Raw genomic sequence first — 26,356 nt, forward strand, 5'->3', positions numbered from 1 at the left:
CCTGGGTGGCTCAGTTGGTTAAGCATCTGAATTCATGATCCCAGGTCATGATCTCACAGTTTGTAGGTTTGGGCCCCAAGCCTCGGGCTCCATGCTGGCCGTGTGGAGCCTGCTTGGGATTCTCTCTTGCTCTCCCTTTGCCCCACCCACCCACTCTCTCTCTCTCTCTCTCCCAAAATGGACAAATAAATTTTTTTTTAAATCTTAGAAAATATACTTGATGACTAATATTGTATCACATGGATCTATAATAATGTTTTAGCTAGTCTTGCATCACTGAACAGTTAGCTTGTTTCCAATGTTTGCTCTTATAAGATTTTATTTATAAGTGATCGCCACACCCAACATGGGACTCAAATTTATAACCCTGAGATCAAGAGTCTCACATTCTGCTGACTGAGACAGCCAGGTGCCCCCATGTTTGCTATTATAAATAGCACTGTAATTTAGAAGCCTCATTATATGTAAATTTTTGTTCTTCTCTTGAATTATTTCCTTAAGATAGATTGTTGGGAGTGGAATTGCTGAGTTAAACGTTACGAACATTTCCTTCCCTCTATTACAAAAGTTGTGTATGTTGAGGGCAAATAGTGAAAAGTAAAAGTGCAAGGATTATTGACCTCATTCTCTTAGTCTCAGTCAACCACCAGCTGAGAATGAAATATTCACATGTACATGTGTGTCCAATTTTCTCCACACCACTCTGCTGATATTATCTGTACCGTTCCAAAACATTGTTTTCCACTTCACACTATGTTTTGGACATTTTTCTTTATCAGCAGAGATATATAAACGTGTTCTTTTTTTCATGCACTTAAGTATTTATGGCAGTAACTTCTTTTTTCCCCAATGTTAATTTATTTATTTGTTTGCTTGTTTGTTTGCTTATTTATTTATTTTTGAAAGAGAGAGAAAGAAAGAGCAAGCATGAGAACAGGGAAGGGGCAGAGAGAGAGGGGGACAGAGGAACTGAAGTGGGCTCTGTGCTGACCTCAGAGAGCTCAATGTGGGGCTTGAACTCATGAACCGTGAGATCATATGTGAGTTGAAGTCAGACACTTAACTGATTGAGCCACCCAGGCATCCCTATAAACTTGTTCTTTGCAGGAGCTATGTGATATTTCATTGTCTGAATCAACCATAATTTACTTAAATTATTTTCTAATGATGGATGTTTAGATTGTCTTCAACTTTATTGCAGTGTACATCCTTGTACATATGTCTTGTTGGTTACATCTTCAAGGTAAGTTTTTAGCAGTGTAATTTCCAAGTCAAAAGTTATGCAGTTTCTAATTTTGCCATAGACTCCCAAATTGTTCTACACAAAATTTGCACTAATGTATGCACGAGTGTATGAGTGCCAGTTCCCTCTATATTTTTGGATGCTGGGTATCACCAAAGTCTTTCATTTTTGCCAAAATGATAGTCTAAAAGTAGTATATCGTTTTTGTTTTTGTCTCTATTTCTTTAATTTTGGGTGAAATTTACATTGTGTGTTCATTAACCACTTGTATTTTTTTTCCTGTCAACTTTTTATACCCTTTGTCCATTTTTCTATTTTTTGGTGTTAGTTTGTATAATCAATTCCTGTATTATGGATATTAGCTGTCATATGTGTTTGCCATTTGCCTTCTATCTTTGTGGATTGCTCTGTTTGTTTTTAAATTTTGTAAGGGGCACCTGGGTGGCTCAGTCAGTTGGGCGTCCCACTTCAGCTCTAGTCATGGTCTCGCGGTTTGTGAGTTTGAGCCCCCCGTTGGGCTCTGTGCTGACAGCTCAGAGCCTGGAGCCTGCTTCAGATTCTGTGTCTCCCTCTCTCTCTGCCCCTCCCCTGCTCATGCTCTATCTCTCAAAAATAAATAAACATTTAAAAAGTTGATAAATTTTTTCCTTTATAGGGTCTAGGTTTTATATTTCATATTCTATTTAGAAAGGTTTTCCAACTCCAAGGTTTTTTTTAATTCACAAATTTCTGTCTAGCATTTTTATGGTTTTACTTTTTACTTGTAAATCTGATCTACATAGAACTTATTTTGATGTAAGGAATAAGGACAGTTATATAGCTTTATTTTCTTTTTCAAATAGCTAGCTAGTTGTCCAACATCACTTACTAAATAATCTTTCTTTTCCTAATTTGAAATGTTGCCTTTTCATGTTCTAAATTCCCTTCTGAATAGGGGTCTATTTTTGGTGACTCCAATCTGTTCAACTGATCGTTTGTTTGACCTATCCCTTCTTTCGTACCAACTCCTTATTTTACTGGAGTTTATATTTTAAAACCTGGCTTCATTTATTACTCTGAAAATGTTAAAACTCATGATACACATTGCCAAATTACTTTCTAGAGTTATTATGTCAATTTACCCTGGACATTCACCAGCACTATAATCTTTTAGAAATTCTTTGCCAAGGTGATTGGAAATGTTCCTTTGTTTCTCTAATATTAGCGAATTAATTTGTGTGAAATGTCTTTATATTTTTTTCTGAGTTTTCTATTGACATACATATTTTTTACTTGATATCGTGAACTTTCACATACATACGTATAAAGCCTAACAATGTTTATGTCCCTTTAATGTTAAAGACATAGCTCTCTGGCATATTTATTACCAATATATTTCCCAACTTGGCATATGCTTTTTAGTGACTACACTTTATGATATAATAAATTCAAAAATTTTATTCAATCTATTTAAGTAATCTTCTTTTGTGATTGCTTTTCTTATTTAAAGAAATCCTCCCACCAAAGACTAGATAATCATTTGTTTGTTTCTAAAAGATTCTAGTTTGCATGTCTGGAAGCTTAAAGTATTGTTGCTATCTTAAATAAAATTTAGAGAAGTTGAGGGGCACCTTCCTGGCTCAGTCAGTAGAGCGTGTGACTCTTGATCTTGGGTCCTGAGTTTGAGCCCCATCTTGGGTGTAGAAAAGTTGAAATGGAACATTTCTGTCATGAAGGCATACTGCTGTGATGTAGAGTTTTCTCTGCATTTATATGATTGCATAATTAGAATTTAAGGATTTATAACTAAAAGCTATTTTGTATAATTTAAAATTATTTTGAAACTATGGGTATTTTTGCACATTGTTTTTTCCCCCAAATAGTAACAGAATTTCAGGAATTAGGTCCTGTTTAGCCAAACTGTAGAAAGAGCCCAAATGTCCATTGACTGATGAATGGATAAAGAAGATGTGGTATACACACACACACACACACACACACACACACACAGAGAGAGGAATATTACTCAGCCATCAAAAAGAATGAAATCTTGCCATTTGCAATGATGTGGATGGAGCTAGAGTGTATTATGCTAAATGAAATAAGTCACTCAGAGAAAGACAAATACCATATGGTTTCACTCATGTGGAATTTAAGAAACAAAACAGATGAACATATGGGAAGGGGAAGAAAAGAGAGAGAGGAGGGGCACCTAGGTGGTTCAGGTGGTTAAGTGCCTGACTCTTGATCTTGGCTCAGGTGGTGATCTCATGCTTCATGAGATCGAGCCCCACATTGGGTTCTGCACTGATGATGCAGAGCCTATTTAGGATTCTTTCTTTCCCTCTCTCTGCCCCTCCCCCACTCACGCTCTCTGTCTCTTTCTCAAAAATAAATAAACTTTAAAAAAAGACAGAGAGAGAAAAGCAAACCCTAAGAGAGTCTTTTTCTTTTTTTAACATTTATTTATTTTTGAGAGACAGAGAGAGCACAAGTGGGGGAGGGGCAGAGAGAGAAGGAGACATAGCATCCAAAGCAGGCTCCAGGCTCCTGGCTGTCAGCACAGAGCCTGATGGGGGTCTTGAATCCATGAACTGGGAGATCACAACCTGAGCCGAAGTTGGATGCTTAACCGACTGAATCACCAAGGCTCCCCTAGAGATTCTTAATGATAGAGAACAAACTGAGGGTTGATGGAGGGACTTGCATGGGGGATGAGTTAGTTGGGTGATGGGTATTAAGGGGGGGCACTTGTTATGATGAGCCTTGGGTGTTGTATATAAGTGATGAATCACTAAATTCTACTCCTGAAACCTACTGTAATTTAACTACCTAGAATTTAAATAAAAATCTGAAAAGAAAAAAAAAGAATTAGATTCTTTTGTGAAAATTACTATTATGTTTGAGAGATAAAGCAATTTCAAGACATAATGCATAATTCCTTTGATTTTTATTAAAATTTTTTTTTAACATTTATTTATTTTTGAGAGACAGAGGCAGAGTATGAGCAGGGGAGGGGCAGAGAGAGAGAGGGCGACACAGAATTTGAAGTAGGCTGTAGGCTACGAGCTGTCAGCACAGAGCCCGCCATGGGGCCTGACCTCACAAACCATGAGATCATGACCTGAGCCCAAGTCGGACGCTCAACCGACTGAGCCACCCAAGCGCCCCAAATTCCTTTGATTTTTAAAAAAATACACAGTATGCATAATTAATGACAGATGCCATGTTGGATGCATTCAATGAGCTAGGTATTGGGATTTACTCTTTTAGAAAAATAACCTGGACACAATCAAATGGTTTATTCCTGTGTACCCCACACTGCTTCCAAGCCATTCTATAAAAAAATACAGGAATGTTAAGAATTCATATAGCTTTATTTAAAGAACCAAAAATTCTTGTTATCTGATCAAATGAGTCATAAGGCTGTTTAAATTCCATTGATTAAATGGTAACCATGAGTCATCACATTCTTGGAAGCCTTGAAGAATCTTCTAGGAAAGCACACCTAACTTTAGTGCAGTTTGCTCGGGTTTGCAAATGTTGTATTTTGCACTTGTCAATGATTAAATAACTCTTAAGTGCGTGTATTAAGTGCATTTATATTTATCTATAGTAAAGCACTTGAACTTGCTAGACATGGAATCCTTTCTCCCCATCTTCTCTTCCCCCACCCTCAGAGGGTACTTCAATGAATGGAAGCTAAAAAATAGAAAACAAGACTGGAGGGGCGCCTGGGTGGCTCAGTCAGCTAAGTGTCCGACTTCAGCTCAGGTCACAATCTCGCAGTTCGTGGGTTCGAGCCTTGCGTCGGGCTCTGTGCTGACAGCTCAGAGCAGGGCCTGGAGCCTGTTTCAGATTCTGTGTCTCCCTCTCTCTCTGACCCTCCCCCGTTCATGCTCTATCTCTCTCTGTCTCAAAAATAAATAAACGTTAAAAAAAAAAAAAAAAGAAAGAAAACAAGACTGGAGGCACCTGAGGTCCAACTGAGTGTACAACAAGCTTATTTATAGGGTTGGCCTGGACTGAGATAAAATAAAGTTAGCTTCAGTTACAAAAGTGTTGTTGCTCCCTGTCTCCAGACATTCTTCCTCTTGGAAGAGTGGAGGAAGAAAAGAGACCTTTAAAACAAAACATACAGAAAAAGCCTGTTTCCGCTTGCAAAATTCAGTATTTCTTTTTCTCCTACCTAGCTAAAAAGGACCATTTTTTAAACTTTTTTTTTTTTTACTGTGGTAAAATATACATAGCATAAAATTTGCCACTTTATTTAAGTATACAATTCGGTGGCATTAAGTACTTTTACACTATTGTGCAACCATCTCCACTCTCCATCTCCAGAACGTTTTCGTCCTCCCAAATGGAAGTTCTGTACTCCATAAACAGTGAGTCCCCATGACTCCCTTCTTCCCACCCCCTGGTAACCACCCTTCTACTCTCTTGTCTCTATAAATTCATCTAGGTGCCCCAGACGAGTGGAATCACACAATATCTGTTCTTTTGTGGCTTATTTCACTTAGTATGAGGTCTTCAAGGTTCATCCATGTTGTAGCGTGTGACAGGATTTCCTTTTTATGGCTGAATATTACTCCATTGTTTGCATATATCACATTTTGTTTGTCCATTCATTCTTTGATGGACACTTGGCTTGTTTCCACCTTTTGACTATTGTGAATAACGCTGCCGTGAACACTGGTGTACCCAGTCAAGTAACATTTAAATTGCGGTGGAACCCTGCTTCTTCCTCCCTTTCCCCCTTCTCCGTGCCCCTGTTCCCGTCCAGGTCTGAATCTCTCAGCGTTGGGACAGTAGCCACAACAGCCGCAAGGATTGATGTAGAGAGAATTTTTTTTAAAACCCCTTTTACCTTTACCCTTTCTTCCTTGGCTGGACTTTGTCCGCCCAGGTTTATTTATAAACCACAAAAGCTCATTAACAGGACCAAGCACTTCAGCAAGCCACCTTTCCACCTTTCTTATTGCAGGAAGGCCCTCTGAAGGGATAAGGCTGTGGGACATGGCTGAGAATAAAGGCAAGACAGACTCCATCAGGATGAGTATGCAGGGATGCCGGACAAACAACGGGTTTGTCCAGAACGAAGACATCCTGGAGAAGGACCCGGACCCAGGCAGCCGGCTGGACAGCGCCGTGGCCGTCCTTGGCCCTGTGGAGCCCGACCTGAAGGACATCAGGCCCTATGCGGGCATGCCCAAGGAGGTGCTGTTCCAGTTCTCAGGCCAGGCCCGCTACCGGCTGCCCCGGGAGGTGCTTTTCTGGCTCACCGTGGCTTCGGTGTTCGTGCTCATCGGGGCTACCATAGCCATCATCGCCGTCTCTCCAAAGTGTCTCGACTGGTGGCAGGCGGGGCCCATGTACCAGATCTACCCGAGATCTTTCAAGGACAGTGACATGGATGGGAACGGAGACCTAAAAGGTGGGTTCGGGAGTGGGGATTAGGGCGGGGCCGGGATGCAGCTGGTTTATGGCTCTCAATCCTCAAAACCAAACTGTGCCTGGCTTGGGCGCTAAGCATATTCCGCTGTGACTGGTCACACCGAGCTTCTCCTTGTTTATGATATTCGAAAAGCCATTCAGCACAACCTGGCAGTTCTCGGCACGATGTAAGGCTCCTCGCTGCATGCCTTTGAGCCCCCAGTGAGTTGTTTCATTTATTGCCCACTAAGTATATATGCTTAGTTCATCGATTCTGACTTCTTATGTGGAACTCATTTCCTCCTCAAATGCTTCCTGCTTCTGTGCACCTTCTAGTTGGTTATCTCAGAGTGACAACTTAGAACTGCTTTCCCAGTGTGTGTAGGGGCTAGTTTGGTAATCTAGCTGAGTTTCTTATTAGTGAATAAAGCATACATTATGTTTTTAGAAAAAAATTAAGTGATATCTTTAAAAGGTATAGGCTGAGTCTTTAAAGTTTAAATCCTGAGAAATGAAGGGAAGGAAAAAAGGTATTAGCAGAGTGTTGGGCGTTACCTGAGCCAAAGTCAGACGCTCAACCGACTGAGCCACCCAGGCACCCCCCCAAAACTATTTTTTTTAAGTTCCACCAATAATTTCTGAGTCAAGTGTAGAGCATCCTTATACTTTGTTGCTTGAATCAGGACACTTTTAAAAGTAAAATTTTGCCAGACAGCACATGTAAACTGGAGCTGTCCTGGACAACTTGGTTGATACGGTCGCTCTAGTTCAGGTAACGATAAGAAACAAACAAGGTAATTTTTGATAATACTTAGTTTGAAAAAAAAATAAAAGAAAATGATCTAATAGAGTATGGGAACTGGGGATGAGCTTAATCTAATGTTAAATGTTTATTTATTTATTTTGAGAGAGAGAGAGAGAGAGAGAGAGCACACGCACACAGCAGGGGAGGGCCAGGGAGAGATGGAGAGAGAGAAGCCCAAGCAGGCTCCACCCTCAGCACAGAAACAGACTCGGGCGCTCAGTCTCACAACTGGAAGATCATGACCTGAGCCAAAATCAAGAGTCCATTGCTTAACCGACTGAGCCACCCAGGTGCCCCAGAGTTTAATCTAACTTTAAAATCTAACTTTCAAATAGGATCTTGAAATCTCTAACTTACCTTAATAATTAATGAAAGGCTATGTGATGGGGCACCTGGCTGGCTCAACCTGTTAAGCGTCCAGCTCTCGGTTTCTGTTCAGGCCGTGATCTCAGGGTTTCGTGGGTTTGAGCCCCACATGGGCCTCTGCACTGGCAGCATGGAGCCTGCTTGGGATTCTCTGTCTCCCTCTCTCTCTCTCTCTCTCTCTCTCTCTCTGTCTCTCTGCCCCTCCCCTACTTGCACTGTCTCTTTCTCTCTCAAAAATAAATAAACTTTAAAATTTTTTTGAAGATTACTTTAAAATAATTAATAAAAGGCTTTTCTTTTTCATGCTTGATATCTTTTTTTGTATCTTCCTGTGTCCTCACTAATTGAAATATTGGGATGCCTGGGTGGCTCAGTTGGTTAAGTGTCTGACTCTTGATCTCAGCTCAGGTCATGATCCCAGTGCTGTAGATTTGAGCCCTGCGTCGGGCTCCATGCTGACTGTGTAGAGCCTGCTGGGGATTCTCTCTCCCCCTCTCTCCACCCCTCCCCTGCTTGAACTCTCTCTCAAAATAAATTAATAAACTTTTAAAAAAATAAATGGGGGCACCTGGGTGGCTCAGTCGGTTAAGTGTCCGACTTCGGCTCAGGTCATGATCTCATAGCTCGTGAGTTCGAGCCCTGCATCGGGCTCTGTGCTGACAGCTCAGAGCCCGGAGCCTGCTTCAGATTCTGTGTCTCCCTCTCTCTCTCTCTGTCCCTCTCCCTCTTGTGCTCTGTCTCTCTCTCAACAATAAATACATGTTAAAAAAATTTTTTTTAAGTACTAAAAAATTAATAAAAAATTAATTGAAATATTATCTGTCCTTCAAGGTGCAGTTGAAACTCTTTCTGCATTAATCTTTTTTTTTTTTTCATTAGAGAGTGAGAGAACAAGCAGGGGAGGGGGCAGAGGAAGAGAGGATTCTGTCTCTTCCACTCAGCATGGAGCCCAACGCAGGGCTCGATCCCAAGACCCTGGGATCATGAGTTGAGCTGAAATCAAGAGTCAGATGCTCAACCTACTGAGCCACCCAGGTGCCCCTATATTAATCTTTATTTAAGCTTTCAGTCAGAGCATCTACTCCCCTCCCCAGAGCTCATGGGACTTTGGACTGTTTACAGTCCCCTCTGATACCGCCTTGTAACCTATCCTGGTGACTTCACCCCTCATCCCTGTGTGGCCTTAGCACCTGCTCCCTTTATGTAGTAAATGCTTAGCAAAAGTGATGTTTTGACAAAATAGAGCTAAAATCCCTAAACCCAAATAAACTCCCCACTTCCTGGCCCTCCCATTGTAATCTCCTCCTAGATACATCCCAAATTCCCATACACAGGGCCATGTCTCATCAGCTCCTATGTTTGCCTTTTCTAGTAACTTTGCCTTGAGGGACTAGTTATTTCCTTTAATCAATAGGTATTTGTCCTTGAGGTTGAGGGGATTTGCTTGTTACTATCTGAAGGAACCACTGCAGGTTTCAGTTTGTTTTTGGTGATTGCCTTCTGTCCCCTGGAGTGGGGGCCTGGGATCCCTTGTTTACTTTGTATCTGCCCAGCCCCTTTGTTTTTACCATCCTGTTCCTTTCCTTATTCTTAAGATGTCTTGTATTGTTCTGATTGAAATCAAAATCCTTTTGTTGGTGGTGAATAGTCTGTGAGGTCTCACAGACACCCATATGGAGGAACTGAGGTACAAAGGGGACAAAAACAAGCATCCTATAATCGGGGAAGAGCCCTAATGCTAGGAGTCCGGAGACTTTGTGCTTTGGTCTCAGTGACCTCCAGCCTGCTGTGGGACCTGTGACAGGCTCTGATTGTAGGAAGCCATATAGGGGTCCCACCCAAAGTTACTGGAGATTGAAGTTATTACACTCAAGTCTGATCTGCAATTAGGACTCTGAACTGGGACTGCACACACACAAATACACACTATCTGCTAATTATCCCACAAGGTTCCAAGTACACGGAGTTTCATTCCTGTGTCTCTTCTCAGCCAAATCTAGAATTCTCTTCTGTATAAATGATTGGCTTCAGCATTGTCCAAAGGGTATAGAACGTGAACCACATAGATAATTGTGAATTCTTTAAGGAGCCACATTAAAACAAGTACAAAAGAAACAGATGAGAAATTCATTTTAATAATAATTTAATTTTAGGGGCACCTGGCTGGCTCAGGCAATAGAGCATGTGACTCTTGATCTTGGAGTTATAAGTTCAAGCCCCATGTTGAGTGTAGAGGTTACTTAAAAATAAAATCTTTAAAAAAATTTAATTTTAATTTAGAATCCACTTTAATAATAGTCATTTAAAGTATTTTGTTTAAGCCAACATATCAACATATCATCAACATAAAATATTACTGAGATATTTTACATTATTACATTCTTACACAAATTTTTTTTTAATGTTTATTTATTTTTGTTAGAGAGAGAGAGACAGAGCATGAGTGGGGGAGGGCAGGGAGAGAGGGAGACACAGAATCCGGAGCAGGCTCCAGGCTCTGAACTGTCAGCTCAGAGCCCAACGCAGGGCTCGAACCCACGAACTGTGAGATCATGACCTGAGCTATAGTTGGACAGTCAACTGACTGAGCCACCAAGGGGCCCCTACATTATCATATTCTTAAGAATCCAGTGTGTGTTTTGCATTTACAGCACATCTCAATAGACGAGTCACATTGCAAGTGCTCAATGGCCACATGTACAAATGGCTGTCATACTGGACAGTGTAGCTTAGACCGTGTGTTACTCTTCGTCCCTTGGCACTTAGTCCAGCCCCTGGCTTAGATTAGGTGTTCAAAAACCATGTGTAGGATAAATTAGCAATACTGTAGCCTTGATTTTAAATATAATCTATGAACAAGGCACAGACAGATGTTAACGTTTTCCATTTATGTTAAAGGTCAAAGGTTATTGCTAAAAGACCATTTGATGCTACTGGTAGAACTAGACTTTTCTATTTGAATTTCATCAAATTCAACAGAATTCTGAGTATTTCTGTTTCAATATACATATTTCAATTTTAGCCATATTGGTTTTGTTTTTAACCCTTCGATCAAAAAGTCAAACTTTATTTCTCATGGCCTTGACTTTTTTCTTCAGGCATTCAAGAGAAACTGGACTACATCACAACTTTAAATATAAAAACTATTTGGATTACTTCATTTTATAAGTCATCCCTTAAAGATTTCCGACATGGTGTTGAAGATTTCCGAGAAATCGATCCTATTTTTGGAACAATGAAAGATTTTGAGAATCTGGTTGCAGCCATACATGATAAAGGTAAACTGAGTGGTAGGTGGGTGTGGGGGGGGGGGGGTGGGGTTGAGAAAAGCATTCTCCAATTGCTTACTTAAAGCATTTTTTTCCTTAACAGACCTGTATTTGTCTAATATAATCTCTTCCTAACATTTGAAATATTTTCACTCATTAGGTTTAAAATTAATAATTGATTTCATACCAAACCACACCAGTGATAAACATGCTTGGTTTCAACTGAGTCGGACCCGGACAGGGAAATATACTGATTATTACATCTGGCATGACTGTACCCGTGAAAATGGCATAACCGTACCACCCAACAACTGGGTAAGTACCGACTTGTCTGATTTACAAAGAGAAAATGGGCAGATCTTCGGTGATTAAACTGGTTATCTATAAAGTCCTTTTAAGGAAAAAAGTGAATGGGTATAGTTTTGGGGGAGGGGAAAATTTCCCAAATAAATAGAAATAACCTACCCAAGGCTTGTAATCATTTGGATTTGGACTTTTTATTCCATTGTGGAACTGATGTGTTTTAGCACATTAAAGCCTGTACTTTCTGTTATTAGCTCCTTCCTCCCTTACTTCCCATGTCGTCAGACTTGGACTCCATGTCCTATTAGGTCAGTAACGGTCTTGCTGACTCCTCCGTCTTTCTGACTCCAGACTCCAGACTCCTATGTCTTTCTGACTGTGTGACTCCCCTGTCCAGTAAAACCCCAGCCATAAATGAGCCTGACCGTCCACTTTCTCTTCGCCTGAACTTTGGTGTCTGTGCCTTCAGAGACATCACACATCCATTGTCCTCACCTGAGCTGAGACATCCAGTCTTGGAATTTTACCATCCAGGCCCTCTCTTTTCCTCAAACACCCTTCTTGCCATCTCTGCCTCTTATCATGCTCAGCGGCAAGCTCTGCTTCAAAGGGTGAGCAGAAGTCATCAAACCTGCCGACTCCTATACCCACCCTCTTCCTACTCACCTTTTTTTACGGCAGAGACCGGGTCTTGTCTTGCCTGGGGTTACCAGACTTATAAGTAAAAATCCAGGAAGCCCAGTGAAATCTGAATTTGCATAGTTTCTGAGTATAAGGTATTTCATGGGACATACTTACACTAAAAATGATGCACTGTGTATCTGAAATTCAGATTTAATCGTATGTTTTGTATTTTATCTGGCAACTCTGCCCCTGTCCTGGGCTGGTCTCCCCACCTGCTCTGGTTCATGTCTGTCCTGCTTTCTGCAAACTGTTTACCCTGGATCCTCTGGATCTCTACCCTCCAGTCCCTCCTCCTCTCTTCCTGACCTTCTCCAGAAACACTTAAAGAGGCTGACTCCTGGGCATCAACTTTTAGATGAACCAAGGGCACTCAATATCAACACGTATCAATGCTGACTGTGTGATCTTCTCCCCGCCAACCTCTTGTACCCCAGGTTTCGTGAATAGTACTAGTATGCAGCCTGGTGAGCGGGTTATCAGCAATCCTGGCAGTTTTAGCTCCTTAATTTTTCTTTTCCCCAATCCCGCACACTCGTTAAAATGATTACGATATTAACAAGCATTTACTAAATGAATACTATGTGCCGGGCTCTGTGCTAAGTGTGTTATATTCATTCCTTCATTTAATCTGCCCTGCAAGCCTATGAGTTTTAATTCCTGTGTTGCAGATGAGCAGTGTTAAACACCTTGCCCTCCGTCACACAGCCAGTAAATGAAAGGGCTAATGATGGCACCGTCCCACCATACAGTCTACTTTTAAAAATTGCTGCCCATACTTCCAACCATATCATCTCTTGCCTGCAGGCCTGTAACAGCCTCCAGTTTCTCCATCCTTCCATCTGTTCTCCACTATAGCCAACATTGTTGGCTTTTTGGGTTTGTTTGTTTTTGGTTTTTTAGTAGTTAATACATGGATACCTGGGTGGTCAGTTGGTTAAGTGTCCGACTCTTGATTTCGTCTCAGGTCACGATCATACAGTTTGTGAGTGAGTTCTGCATCGGGCTCTGTGCTGACAGCACAGAAGCTGCTGGGGATTCTGTCTCTATCCCTCTCTGCCCTTCCCCCACAGGCACTTCTCTCTCTCTCTTTCTCAAAATAAATAAACTTAAAAAATAGTTGATACATACCAAAATATATGTAATATATGATAGGTGTATAAAACATCTTGTGTCATAACCATACAATGGAATACTACTCAGCCATAAAAGGAATGAACTATTGATAACCGGCAACACCATGGATGAATCTCAAAAGAACTATACCGGTGAAAGAAGCCAGACAGAAGGGTACATATTATTCCACTTAACATGAAATTCTAGAAAATGGAAACTCATCTGTAGTGACAGGAAGCCGATTAGTTGTTTAGGGATGGGAAGGAGATGGGGAGGAGTGGAAGATGGGGTCAGGGGGTCCCAAAGGATGGATATATTCACTATTTTGATCATGGTGAGAAGTTCACACACATATACACATGTTGAAACTGATCAGATCGTACACACAATATGTGCAGTTTATTGTGTTCATTTACACGTGAATAAAACTGTTAGAAAATATAGGTAATATGTATCTAAGTAATAATATAGTGAACATCAATGAGCCCATCCCCAAATTAAGAATTGAACATTACCAACGCTGCTGAAAATGCCTGCAGGTTCCTCCCTGTCCCTCCCCACGCCTCCTCTTAGAGGTGACCACTGCCTCACATTTGGGGGTTTTCCAAGTCCTTGCTTTGTGTTTTTCCTGTGCTGCATATGCTGCATATTTTTAAAAGATTTATTATTTAGTTTCTCCTGTTTTGGACTCTATGATAAATGTCCTGGTGCATGTAAATCTCCTGTAACTAGCTTTTTCACTGTTTTTAATGTTCATCTATGTAGAGTCCGGTAGCTGTGGTTTATACATTTTCTTTCTTTTTTTTTTTAACATTTATTTCTGAGAGAGAGAGAGAGAGAGAGAGAGAGAGAGAGTGAGTGTGCATGAGTGGGGGAGGGGCAGAGAGAGAGGGAGGAGACAGAGGATCGGAAGCAGGCTCTGTACTGTCAGTGCAAAGCCTCATGCAAGGCTTGAACTCATGAACTGTGGTCCCGAGCCAAAGACTGATTGAGCCAACCAGGTGCCCCTATACTTTTTCACTGTTATGTAACCATTGTATAAATATTCCATGATTTACTTATCCACTCTTCCACTGATGGGCAATTGGACTGTTTCCAGGGGTTTATTTTATTTTATTTTTACTATTATTAACGATGCCATGGTAACATTCTCATTAGTCTCTTTGTCCCGGGGTGCATGTACAAGAGCTTCTGAAAGGCAAATGGCTGGGGGTGAAATTTCTGGGTGCACGAGACTGCATGCTGACCTCTGCAAGATAATACCAAACTGATTGTCAAAGTGGTTGTACCAGTTTATATCCCCTCCAGCAGTATAAAACATACATATTCTCCTTAACTTACTGGTACTGCCGGACTTAATAATTTTTTACCAAGTGAACCTAAATTGGTACCACCTTGAGGTCTTCATTTTCCATTTATCTAGTTGCGAATGAAGATTTATCTGGTTACTAATGATGTTGAACATTTATTCGTACATTTCATTCACTTGAGCTTCCATTTTGGTGAAACACCTGTTTATGGATGGTTTCTTTCCTCAGTTTTCTTTTGGGTTGTTTGTGCCTTTGAAATTGATTGGTGGGGTTCTTTTTATATTCTGGATACCCATCTTTTCTTGGTCGCATAGACTGTAAATATCCTGGTTTGTGTCAGGGCCGGCGATGAGGGTGTGTTTCCTTGAAAGGCGGCAGCTGCCACTTAGCTCCACCCACTTGTTTTAGTGGCAATTTGGACCCACCATGACTGGGTCTTCCAGTTAAAAAGAAAGGATTTGTGCAAAATCCCCCAGTTTGTAAATGTCGTCCAGATGTTTTCTTTTGCATGAAATGAACAAAAGCCCAAGCTAGAGCCCTGAGGAACTGCCCCATTGAAGGAACCAAGCTGACTTAAAAGCAGCAGCAAGAGAGGCAGGAAAGTCCGCCAGGAGAGTCACGCTTTGGAGTCACATTTGTGAGCATTCCTAGAAAGAGGAAATCAGTGCCAGGTGCTTGAAGCTGCTAGATTTCTTTTATTCCTGAGGGCTAGAGGGTTTTGATCTTTATTATTTTATTTTATTTTATTATTGTTATTTTTTTAAGAAGAGTTTTTTTTTTAATTTTTTTTTCAACGTTTTTATTTATTTTGGGGACAGAAAGAGACAGAGCATGAACGGGGGAGGGGCAGAGAGAGAGGGGGAGACACAGAATCGGAAACAGGCTCCAGGCTCTGAGCCATCAGCCCAGAGCCTGACGCGGGGCTCGAACTCACGGACCGCAAGATCGTGACCTGGCTGAAGTCGGACGCTTAACCAACTGCGCCACCCAGGCGCCCCTTAAGAAGAGTTTTAAGTGGATGATTCTACTAATTTTCTGAGGATACAGTTTAAATATCCACTCTGTGGATTCAAACTCCAAGGCCAATGGAATGTATCTTTCTCCCCAGTTGACCATCATTTGCATTTTTTTCACCAACAGGAGTCCAGAGCCTGGATAGAAGGTTCAGGAAAATATGTTAGAAATGTCTGCTCTTTAGGTTCTTTCTGGGACTCGACAGCTCCACTCCCATCGCCACCCCCCCGCCCCGCCCCGGCCCATGCATCACTGCCACCCACCTGCACCCTCACCACCAGCTGCTGTGGGCCCAAGTGGGGAGCAGTTTCCTTTGGTCTTGGTTTCCAGTGACCCCTCACCCCAGGCGCATACTTGCCCTTCCAGACAAAGCTGACTTCCCACCTTGCTGCATCCTGCTCCTGCTGCGTCCCCACACTCAGCGGTGGGACATTGCTGACTGGGCTCTTGGTTTGGGCGTCCCTTCTGCTTCCCCACTCTTCCCTCTAAGAGCTTCCCACTAAGGGGCCTGGGAGGGCTCCCCTGGCCTTAAAAGGGGCTCAAGCCCCATCTCATTCTGATCTGCCCCACTCCATAGCCCTGGCAGCAGCAGATGGGGAGGGGCGCTCAGCTCCAAGATGCCCCCAGCCGACCTGTGCCTCAGTAGGTGTGGCTCACACCTAGTCTTCTTCCTTCCCACCTTGCCTAGTCCTTGCTCAAGGTCAGATGGTCCCATTTGGGGCACTAGAGGGAAGGCAGGAGGGGTCTGAGCCCCCTATCCTCTGTAAATGGGCTCCAGCCCACCTCACCGCCACCCTGGAATCTATTGCAGTGAGGGAAATGCAGTCCACCCATTATCCAGGAGGCCCAGGTTCCCTGTGGCAGCCACCTCAGGTGGGCCGCAGCCACTGCCCCACCCCATCCGCTTCCACCCTAGGCCTTGGTTTCCCCTTGCGTCACACGGGGCACTAATAACAAGGAACTAGCCTTGCTCACTCCCACCCTTCCGATCCTCCCTACCCCCCAAGTTTCTGGTTCCATCTTTCCTCTGTTCACAAACTACCTCTGGACAGTGTGTTGTTTTTGTTCAATGTTTCCATTCTTAGACACACGTCATCGCTGCCATGACCACCACATGTTCGTCCTCATTGCTTCCTGCTGTTCTGCCCGCATCCCCCTCCTCCAAGATGCTCTTAGGGGAAGGGGCCTGGGGCAGAGCAGGCTGGGTTACCGACCACCCCAGTCCCAGGGAAAGTGGGATGCTGTGGCAGAGCGAGGCGGGGGGACCTGTATTAACCATTGAGGGTGTAGGGGCCACCTCCTCCCCATTCTGCCAGGGAAGAGGTAGCCATTATTTGTCCCAGCCTGGTCCTCCCTCCCCCAATCTGGTTTCCGATTTGTAGTTATTGAATAAAAAAAATATCCTGTTCCGGAGGAAAAAAAATGTCCGCTCCTTAAATTGGCCTCATTCTACATTTGAGAGCATTGGTTTGCTATTGCGGTTGTTAGGAACAGCTTCTACTAGGCAAAGGCAAATATACCCCAACTACATCTGTGCGGCATTCGTGGGTGACATTTTAAGGAATGAATTTATCCAGTGCTCTCCCTAGAAGGAAAATTCCGAGGATTTGCGCACTCCACCTGCACCGGGCCAGGGATGGCAATGATCGTTTCTTTTCGGGCAATGCCATTACATGGATGCTAAGAAGGTGATATGCTATTTTCTGTTTGCTAGCTAAGCGTGTACGGAAACTCCAGTTGGCACTTTGACGAAGTACGAAACCAATGTTACTTTCACCAGTTTATGAGAGAACAACCTGATTTAAATTTCCACAATCCTGATGTTCAAGAGGAAATAAAAGTGAGTACAGATACCCCCACAGACTTCTCCATTGCATGGGTGTAGAAGTGGGTACCCGATACACTTTGTGTTGAACAGTAATTGTTGACTTCGGCTCAGGTCATGATCTCGCGGTCCGTGAGTTCAAGCCCCGCGTCGGGCTCTGTGCTGACCGCTCAGAGCCTGGAGCCTGTTTCAGATTCTGTGTCTCCCTCTCTCTCTGCCCCTCCCCTGCTCATGCTCTGTCTCTCTCTGTCTCAAAAATAAATAAACGTTAAAAAAAAATAAAAAAAAAACAACAACAACCAAGTAATACAATTAAACTCTGGGATTATGGAGTCTGAGGCAAATATTAGACCCTCAGACATGCTGGTCGTTCCTTCCTCACACAACGGACGGGGGAGGGAGGCAGGAATACCTTGGTAACTTAGCCCTGAGGTACCCCTCTGCCTGTGATGACGAGAGGATGGAGTGAGGTGCGCCAGAGTGTGGGCTCTAGATCTGAGCCTGCATCTGGACCCAGCGCCACTGCTGCTACCGTGGGCTTCTGGGTGAGATATTTGGCTTTCTGTGTCTCTGACCCCTCATCTGTGAAACACGGTCGAAGGCGGTATTTGTCTCACGGGCTGTCTGGAACATTGCGGGACATGACCCGTGCACGGCCTTCTGTATCCAGGTCGTGTTCTAAGCACTGGAAATGCAGCCGCGAATCAAACCTGCTCTCAAGGCGTTGTCTGCAAACCGAGGGGAGGGCACACAGTTACCAACTAAACGTGTAACGTGTCGGGTGGTCCCTGAGGGTAAGGGACGTCAGAGTGCCAGGCACAAGTTGGTTTGGGGCCATCCCTCCGTGGAGGTCCTGTTTGGACAAAGACCTGAAGTTTGAAAGGGAGCCCCGTGGATGTTTGGGGGAAGAAGGTTCCAGGCGGGAGGAAGAGCCAGTGCAGAGACCTCGAGGTGAGAGCGTGCTTCGTGTGATTCAGGAATGACGTGGAGGCTGGTGCATCCAGTGACCGGAGGGAGCAAATGGAAATGCAGGACACCAGCTAAATTTTCATTTCAGATAAACAACGAGAAAGATGGTATTTGGGACCCGCTTCTGCTAAAACATTATTCGCGGCGCATCTGAAATGAAAACTTAGCGGGGTGTCCTGTGTTTTATCTGGCAAGCCTGCCAGTGCATAGGAGTGACACGAGAGGGAGGGTTAGGGGCTGAGATCCAAGAAGTGGAGACGAGGGGTGGATCCCACGGGGCCACGAAGGCTGCTGTAAGGGATTCCTGCTGAGCTGCTGAAGATCCCTCCGTGGCCCCTCATAGGAGGCTTCCTGTCGGCGGTCACCACACAGTGGTGGTTCCAATACCCAACACGACAGACATCAGCTGTGGTGTTGCTGCTGCTGCTGCTGTGGCGGTAGTGGGCAGGGATTCAGGTTAGTGGGGGAGTGCTCTGAGGTCGGTAGGTGGGGAGGGGACCCGAACAGAACAGAGAGCTGTGGGTCCCTTTCTATAGCTCGTACCCTGTCAGCTGAAGGGTGAGGGTGCAGGTGGCCACGCTGGAGCCACTGAGGGCGCCCACAACCCTTAAGTTTGTTCTTGTTTTTTTTTTCTTTCATGTTTATTTACTTTTGAGAGAGAGAGAGAGAGAGAGAGAGAGAGAGAGAGAGAGAGAGGCAGAGAGAGAAGGAGACAGAGGATCTGACTTGGGCTCTGCGCGGATAGCAGTAAGCCCGATGCAGGGGCTTGAACTCACAGACTGTGAGATGATGACCTGAGCTGAAGTCGGATGCCTAACCACGAGCCCCCCTGGGCGCCCCTCTTGTTTTTAAGTACTACCTCTAGGGAGATATAATTCACATAAACATAAAATGCACCCCTTCAAGTGTATAATTCAGTGGTTTTAGTCTCTTCACAGAGCCGTAAAGCTATCACCACTGATTTCACAACATTTTGTTCACCCCCTAAAGAAGCCCTATATCTATTAGCAGATACTCTCTGTGCCTACCCCCCCCCCCCATTGCCGGCAACCGCTAATCTACTTTTTGTCTCCGTGGATACACCTGTTCTAGACATTTCATATAAACAAAGTCGTACAATATCTACCTGTATGTCTACGATATGTATCTGTATTTATAATCTATATTTAATAAGTTGAGAAACTGCCCAGCTCTATTCCAAATCAGCTGCACCATGTTTGTCCCGGTAGCAATGTGTGAGGGTCCCGATTTCCCCACATCCTTCCTTGCTAGCACTTGTTACTGTCTGTATTCTTGAGTACCGTCATCCTAGTGGGTGTGTAGTGACATCTCACTGGGGTTCCGATTTACGTTTCCCTGATGGCTAATGACGTTCAGCATCTTCGCATGCGCTTATATAGTTTATTTTTATATCTTTGCTGGAGAAATGTCTGTTCACATCCTTTGCCCATTTTAAAATTGTGTTATTCGTCTTTCTGTTGTTGGTTTTAAGATTCTTTTGAAGTTTATTTATTTTGAAAGAGTGTGAGCAGGGGAGGGACAGAGAGAGAGAGAGGGAGAGAGAATCCTAAGCAGGCTCCGCACTGTCCAGAGCAGAGCCCTACCTGGGGCTTGAACCCACAAACTGCAAGATCATGACCTGAGCCAGAGTCGGATGCTCAACTGACTAGGCCACCCAGATGCCCTGGTTGTAAAAAAATTTGTATAGGGGCGCCTGGGTGGCTCAGTTGGTTAAGTGTCTGACTCTTGATTTTGGCTGACAGGGAGGAGCCTGCTTGGAATGCTCTCTCTCTCTGCCCTTCCCCCGCTCTCTCTCTCTCTCTTTCTCTCTCTTTCAAAGTAAATAAAATAAACTTTAAAAAAGAATTTTATATGTATTCTGGATACATATAAAAGTGCACTTTTCTCCCATGCTGTGGGGTGTCTTCTTGCTTTCTTGATGGAGTCCTTTGAAGCACAAGTTTTAAATTGTCCAATTTATCCGTTTTTTTCCTTTTGTTGTTTGTACTTTAGTGTCATTTAAAAACCATTGCCTAACCCAAGGTCATGAAGATTTTTTATGTTTTCTTTTCCTAGTTTTATAGTTGTAGCTCTTACATTTTAGGTATCTGATCCACTTTTTAAATTACCTCTTATATATGGCATGAGGGGGTCCAACTTAATTCTTTGGCATGTGGCTATCCAGTTATTCCCACAACATGTGTTTTAAAAAAAAGCTATTCTTTTTTTAAAGAACTGTCTTGGAACCCTTTTGAAAATCAACTGGCCATAAATGTCAGGATTTATTTCTAGACTCAATTCTTCTCTATTGATCTGTAGGTCTGTTCTTGTGCCAACACCACAGTGTCTGGATTAGTCTAGCTTTATGGGAACTTTCAAAACTGGGTCGTGTGAGTCCTACAATTTTGTTCTTCTCTTTCAAGATTGTTTGGCTATTTTGGGTCCTTGTATTCCTTTCTTTCTTTTGGCGATCAATTATTATTATTATTTATTGGAGTATAGTTGACATATGATGCTATATTAGTTTTAGGTGTACAACATAGTGATTTGACAATTCCGTGTATTACTCAGCGCTGCCCACAGTAAGTGCAGTTGCCATCTGTCACCATACAACAATGTCAAGAATATTATTGACTGTATTCCCATCGCTGTACTTTTCAATCTCCATGACTTGTTCTGCAACTGAATGTTTGTACCTATTAATCCCCTTTATCTCTTGTGCCCATCTCTCCACCGACCTCCCCTCTGGCAGCCACCAGTTTATTCTCTGTATTGAAAAGACTGTTGTTTGTTTTTGTTTTGTTCTTTAGATTCCACAGATAAGTGAAATCATATGGTATTTGTCTTTCTCTGTTTGACTTATTTCACTTAGCATAATCCCCTCTGGGTCCATCCATACCGATGTAAATGGCCAGGTCTCATTCTTTTTATGGCTGAGTAATATTCTGTTGTGTGTGTGTGTGTGTGTGTGTGTGTGTGTGTGTGTGTACAGACCACATCTTCTTTACCCATTCATCTGTGAATGGACACCTGGACTGCTTCCATAGCTTGGCTATTGTAAATAATGCTGCACTAAACATGGGGGTGCATGTATCTTTTTGAGTTAGTACTTTTGTTTTCTTTGGGTAAATATCCAGGAGTGGAGTTACTGGATCATATTCTTTCCATATGAGTTTCCATATGATCAGCTTGTCAATTTCTGCAAGCAGCCTGCTCCTGGGATTTGAATAGGGATTGCATTGAATGCGGGCATCAGTGTGGGGCAGCATTGCCACTCTAACAATATCAAGTCTTCTGAACCAGGAACACATGATGTCTTTCCACTTGTTTAGGTCTTTAATTTCCTTCAACATTGTTTTGCGTTTTCAGTGTGCAAGTCTTGCATTTTGTTGCTGTTGCTGTGAAATATATTCCTGTAGACTCCTTACTTCTACGGCTGTTTTTACTACACATGTTTAATGTTTCCCAGAATTTAGATGAATTTAGACGATCTGTTCCAGAAGTAGGCACCTTGTCAGTGCAGCCTTGTCTCTTTGAGGTTGGGAAGAGGGGGGTGGGGCAAAGAAGGTTAGTTTTAACCTTCTTTGCTGGAGGGTGGACACTGCCTTCCTTCACCAAAGATCATTTACACACCCCCACCTGTACCTTTCCCTGCCCCACCCCGCCCCCACACACTTTTGGGCATTTACTTTGTGCCAAGTGCCTTACCTGGATCATCTCATTTATGCTCTGACCAAGCCTTATTTAGGAGACTGCAGGATCATTTTACAGAGAAGGAAACTGAGGGTGAAAGAGGTGAAGTCACCCACCTGGGGCGGATTGATCCAGAGCAGGATTCAAACCCAGAGTCCATCCTCTTACCCACAACCCCACTTCCGACTTGAGGCAAACCCGTTTCTGTCTCTGTGCTTCACTTTTCCTACACAGTTTTTCAAGGGGTTTCAGTTGGAAATTCATAAATGTGGCAGGGCGCCTGGGTGGCTCAGTCGGTTCAGCGTCCGACTTCGGCTCGGGTCATGGTCTCGCAGTTTGAGAATTGGAGCCCCGCGTCCCGCTCTGTGCTGACAGCTCAGAGCCTGGAGCCTGCCTTGGATTCTGTGTCTCCCTCTCTTTCTGCCCCTCCCCTGCTCACATTCTATCTGTCTGTCTGTTTCTCTCTGTATCTCAAAAATAAATAATAAACATTAAGAAAAGAAAAAAAGTAGAAATTCATAAATGTGAGTATAATCCAGTTGGTTTATCAGGCAGTGGATTTCTCCAGGCTCCTTGTGACAATAGCGATGGATTGTCTGGAGATGTTTAGACAAGTGTGATCAATTTTGTCCAAAGGTGCCAGCCAATACATTAATTATTTTTTGACTGTTCCGGCCGTTCCCTTGCAGGCATCCAAGTAGTGGAACAAGAGCCTTATTTACTAGTCTCAACAGAATGAGATTCCCCTTGGGATGAATCGTTAACTGCCTCCAGTTGAAGGTTAGACATTTTTGTAAGGCTGGTATAGAAGATTTGCTTCTAGAACTAAATAAGAAAGGCCAAGAAGCTGCAAGGAAAGGCTCTTTGCTGCTGAAGAGGGACTTTTCACATGAAGGGGACTTTCCAACACCCTCCTACCCCCCAGCAGCACTTATCTCTGCAGTAGAGCTAAGCAGGTTAATTATTTGCAACCCAGCGAGTTTGTGGTGGGGAGGCATTTGGAATGATTCCTGCTTGCATACCAGCTTGCACTCATGGCGACTTCTTGCTTCTGGCTCCCATCAGATTTCAGATTATCTGCACAGTGGGAGGCAAGCGGGGGGCACACAGCACACAGCACCCTTGTCTCTCCTCTCTGTATCCTCCTTGCACAGGCCTTCAGGGGACTTGGCTCTGCCCTGAACCTCTCGGGGCTTGAGTGTGTTTACCTCGTGAAGTCTAGAAGCCTTCTTGGGAGAAGGTGGAGGCTTACGTTTGTATGGTATTTTGGACGTTTCCAGCCACTTCGGTTTTTACTTGCGATCACGTCTCTTCTTTGCCAAATGAGCGAACAGAAGTCCAGAGAGCTGGGTTAGTAGCAGAGCAGGGAAGAGACTCCACACAGCCCAGCCCTCTGCCTGAACGGTGTCAGGACCCCGAGCCCGCCATGTGGAAATGTTGAGTGCTGGAGTGTGGGATCCTGGGGAGTTAGTATGTTCATGGCCACTGGGGACAGGGAGCCCAGGTACCCCACCTCCACCCACCCCACCCCACCCCCCACCCCGCCCCGGCTTAAATGTCAGCTCTGCTCTGCTCCTACTGAGCACGGCGTTGGTGGTGAGGTGGTGAGGATTTGAGTTTACAAGGTCTTAGGGAAATCATTTTCCATTTGCATTTTGGAAATCAGTGACTGTGGAGAAGGGGTTTGAGTGGGGCAGGTTTGGAGGCAGAGGGGCCAGGGGAGAGGATGGGTCAGTCATCAGGGAAGAAATGCCAGGGGCTTCGGAGCAGTGAGGTGGCACGGGGTTGCAGGGGTATCATCAGGTTAGAGAGGAGTCTGGCGTGACTCTCAGATTTCGGATTTGAATGCAGACTGGCGGTGGTGCCATTTCCTGAGATGGGAGACAAAAGACGAGGGGGTGGGGCATGTCTTAATCATGGAGAGTTTGACGTCTGAGATGTCAAAGTATTCAATGGAGACTCGGATATAAGGACATGGAGCTTGGGGGACATGTCTGGCTTAGAGATAAAACTCTGGGATTTGTGGGCATGCGGACAAGGCTTACAGAGGTCAGGCAGGTAGTGTCAGTGAGAGCGCCAGCTGGCCAAGATGGACAAGGGGGTCACTTGCAACTGAGCTTGAGGTGATTGTTGGCATGTGGGAATAGGGGCCAGGAGTTGGCAGATCTTCCAATCGAAAGAATAAAATAAAGCAGAGCAAATGGGTAAGGGTGCCAGAGGTTCCAATTCTGGTGCCACCACTTACTAACTCTGTGACCGTGATCAAGTTACCTCATCTCCCTGTGCCTCAGTTCCCTCGTTGGTAAAACAGGAACAATAATGACACATACCTCGTAGGGGTGATTGGGGATTAAGTGGTTTAACCTCTCTGTATGGCATTTAGGATAGGGTGTTCCTTGTTATTTAAATGCTTGTTAAATAATAAATGGGTAGGTAAATGAGTCAATACAATGTTGTGAAATGAAATGAACAGGGAGTGTAAGAGCCCCTCAAAGTGCTAATATTTAACTTTTCTTTATTTTTGAGACAGAGCGAGAGCATGAGTGGGGGAGGGGCAGAGAGAGAGGGAGACACAGAATCCGAAGCAGGCTCCAGGCTCCGAGCGGTCAGCACAGAACCCGATGCGGGGCTCGAACTCACAAACCATGAGATTATGACCTGAGCTGAAGTCAGACACTCAACCGACTGAACCACCCAGGCGCCCCCCAAAGTGCTAATATTTAAAGGACTGCAGAGTAGACAGAGAAAAGTGGCAAACGAGGAGTAGGTATCCGGGAGCTAAGGGATAGGAGTATTTCTAGAAGGCGCGTTTAGTCAGCAGGGACAAACACTGCAGAGAGATCAGGTAATATAAACACCCAAGTGTGAATTGACTCTAGCAGCAATACCTTATTTAGTCCCTACAGAAACTCTGCCAGGCGGGTGTAATTTTATGGATGAGGAAACCAAGGTCAGTAAGGCCATGCAGATGCCCTAACGCACGCAGCTGGATGCAAAGTGGGGAGCTGGGAAGGGCGCTCGGATGGGTCAGAATCCTGAGCCCGTGATCCTTCCTCCATGCCCTGCTCCTGAAGGAGTTAGCCAAGAGTTTCATCAAGATTTCTGAACAGCATTAGGGTCGATTTTCTTTCCTTTGCTTAAAAGCAGAGAATATAGTTTTCTCTCTGTACTTCTAAAATATCCTATAGTTTGTTATTCCTCTTTGAGATGGGCTGAACCTGGGGTTTATGTCACTTTCAAGACGATGTCTTACAGATCGTCACCTGTAAGAGCAGAGTTTTTCTATTTCGCAAACTAAGCTTTTTAGGTAAATGGCCCAGTAACTTTAGTCTCTCAAAAGAAAAGTTTTGCCTCTAGGTTTCGTGAATCTGGATATGAGACTAGTAATGCTGAATTGGTTCCTGTTTTACTCAGCGCAGTGAATTGTTTAAGGAGAAAAGAATGAAAAGGTGCCTGGTAGAGAAACCAGGACTCTGTGATGTCATGGGAGTTATACAGGAATTGGGGACACAATGTACTGTCCCCAGAGTCCCGTGGCGCCTCTGTGGGTCACCCAGACCCAGCAGAACTAGGCTCTGTGCCCATTTCTGCACCAGGCACCCTGGGAGAGCTTAAATGGGGTAAAGAGAGGGTTAATGATTAAAATCTAGAGCTCCCTTTTCTCACCTAGTTGGGAGAATAAATAGCACAAATATTTTTCAAGAGCATATTTTGGATTATCTGAATGAAGACCACAGCATTTTTACAATGACTCTCAAAAATAACCATCCAACTTTTGCTGTTTTGTCTCTTCAAACGATCATTGTATCTCTTACTGGACTGAAGTGAAAACCCCTGCCAGGGCCAGAAACCTTTGCTCGGGTACACATTTCTCATTTTTTATGGCTGGGTCAACCGTTAGCAAGTCTAACTATTCCCAAAGGGAATAAGGACCCCATGAAGAAAGTGAGCAGATTTTTTTCTGGGAAATCCGTGCCCCAAAGCTTAAACAGCGTGGTGTTTAATGTTTTCCCACAGCTTTGTCGGAGGTGGCTTGGATGGATTACAACTATTTGTGTCCCACCCCCACCCTGACCCACCTCCCATGTTCTCTCTTGTCAGGACCAACGCCACCTGGCCGTAGGCCTGGGTTGTATGGAGTCTGAAGCTTGTGAAAATTTGGGGCCTTCTTAAATTGTGTAAAGTTAGGTACAGAGTGTTTACTTAGCCCGGGGAAAGAAGGTGGGTAGGAAGGGGCCGGGGTTACTGAGGGGTCCTGAAGCTTCATGCTGAGTTGACCCCTGGGGCCACCAGGACGAGATGGTTCTGCCTCATCAATGAGGTACCTTTACATCTATTGACTTCTCTCTC

General features: G+C 43.9%; 1 protein-coding gene across 2 annotated transcripts in view; it reads left to right on the top strand.

Moving 5' to 3' along the window:
- The first annotated feature begins 6,144 nt into the window (after positions 1-6,144).
- The window catches only part of SLC3A1 (solute carrier family 3 member 1), a 36,307-nt gene continuing 16,095 nt past the window's right edge, over positions 6,145-26,356 (top strand). Inside the window, exons 1-4 of one of the 2 annotated variants that reach the window (XM_027072548.2) lie at positions 6,147-6,656; positions 10,925-11,104; positions 11,256-11,410; positions 17,234-17,359. In XM_027072548.2, the coding sequence (XP_026928349.1) occupies positions 6,239-6,656; positions 10,925-11,104; positions 11,256-11,410; positions 17,234-17,359 (879 nt within the window). In that variant the 5' untranslated portion in view covers positions 6,147-6,238. Of the gene's footprint in view, positions 6,657-10,924; positions 11,105-11,255; positions 11,411-17,233; positions 17,360-26,356 lie in introns of both variants that reach the window. The other variant, XM_027072549.2, reaches the window with a different exon arrangement.

Source organism: Acinonyx jubatus, chromosome A3, assembly GCF_027475565.1.
Source record: "Acinonyx jubatus isolate Ajub_Pintada_27869175 chromosome A3, VMU_Ajub_asm_v1.0, whole genome shotgun sequence".
Lineage (NCBI taxonomy): Eukaryota > Metazoa > Chordata > Mammalia > Carnivora > Felidae > Acinonyx > Acinonyx jubatus.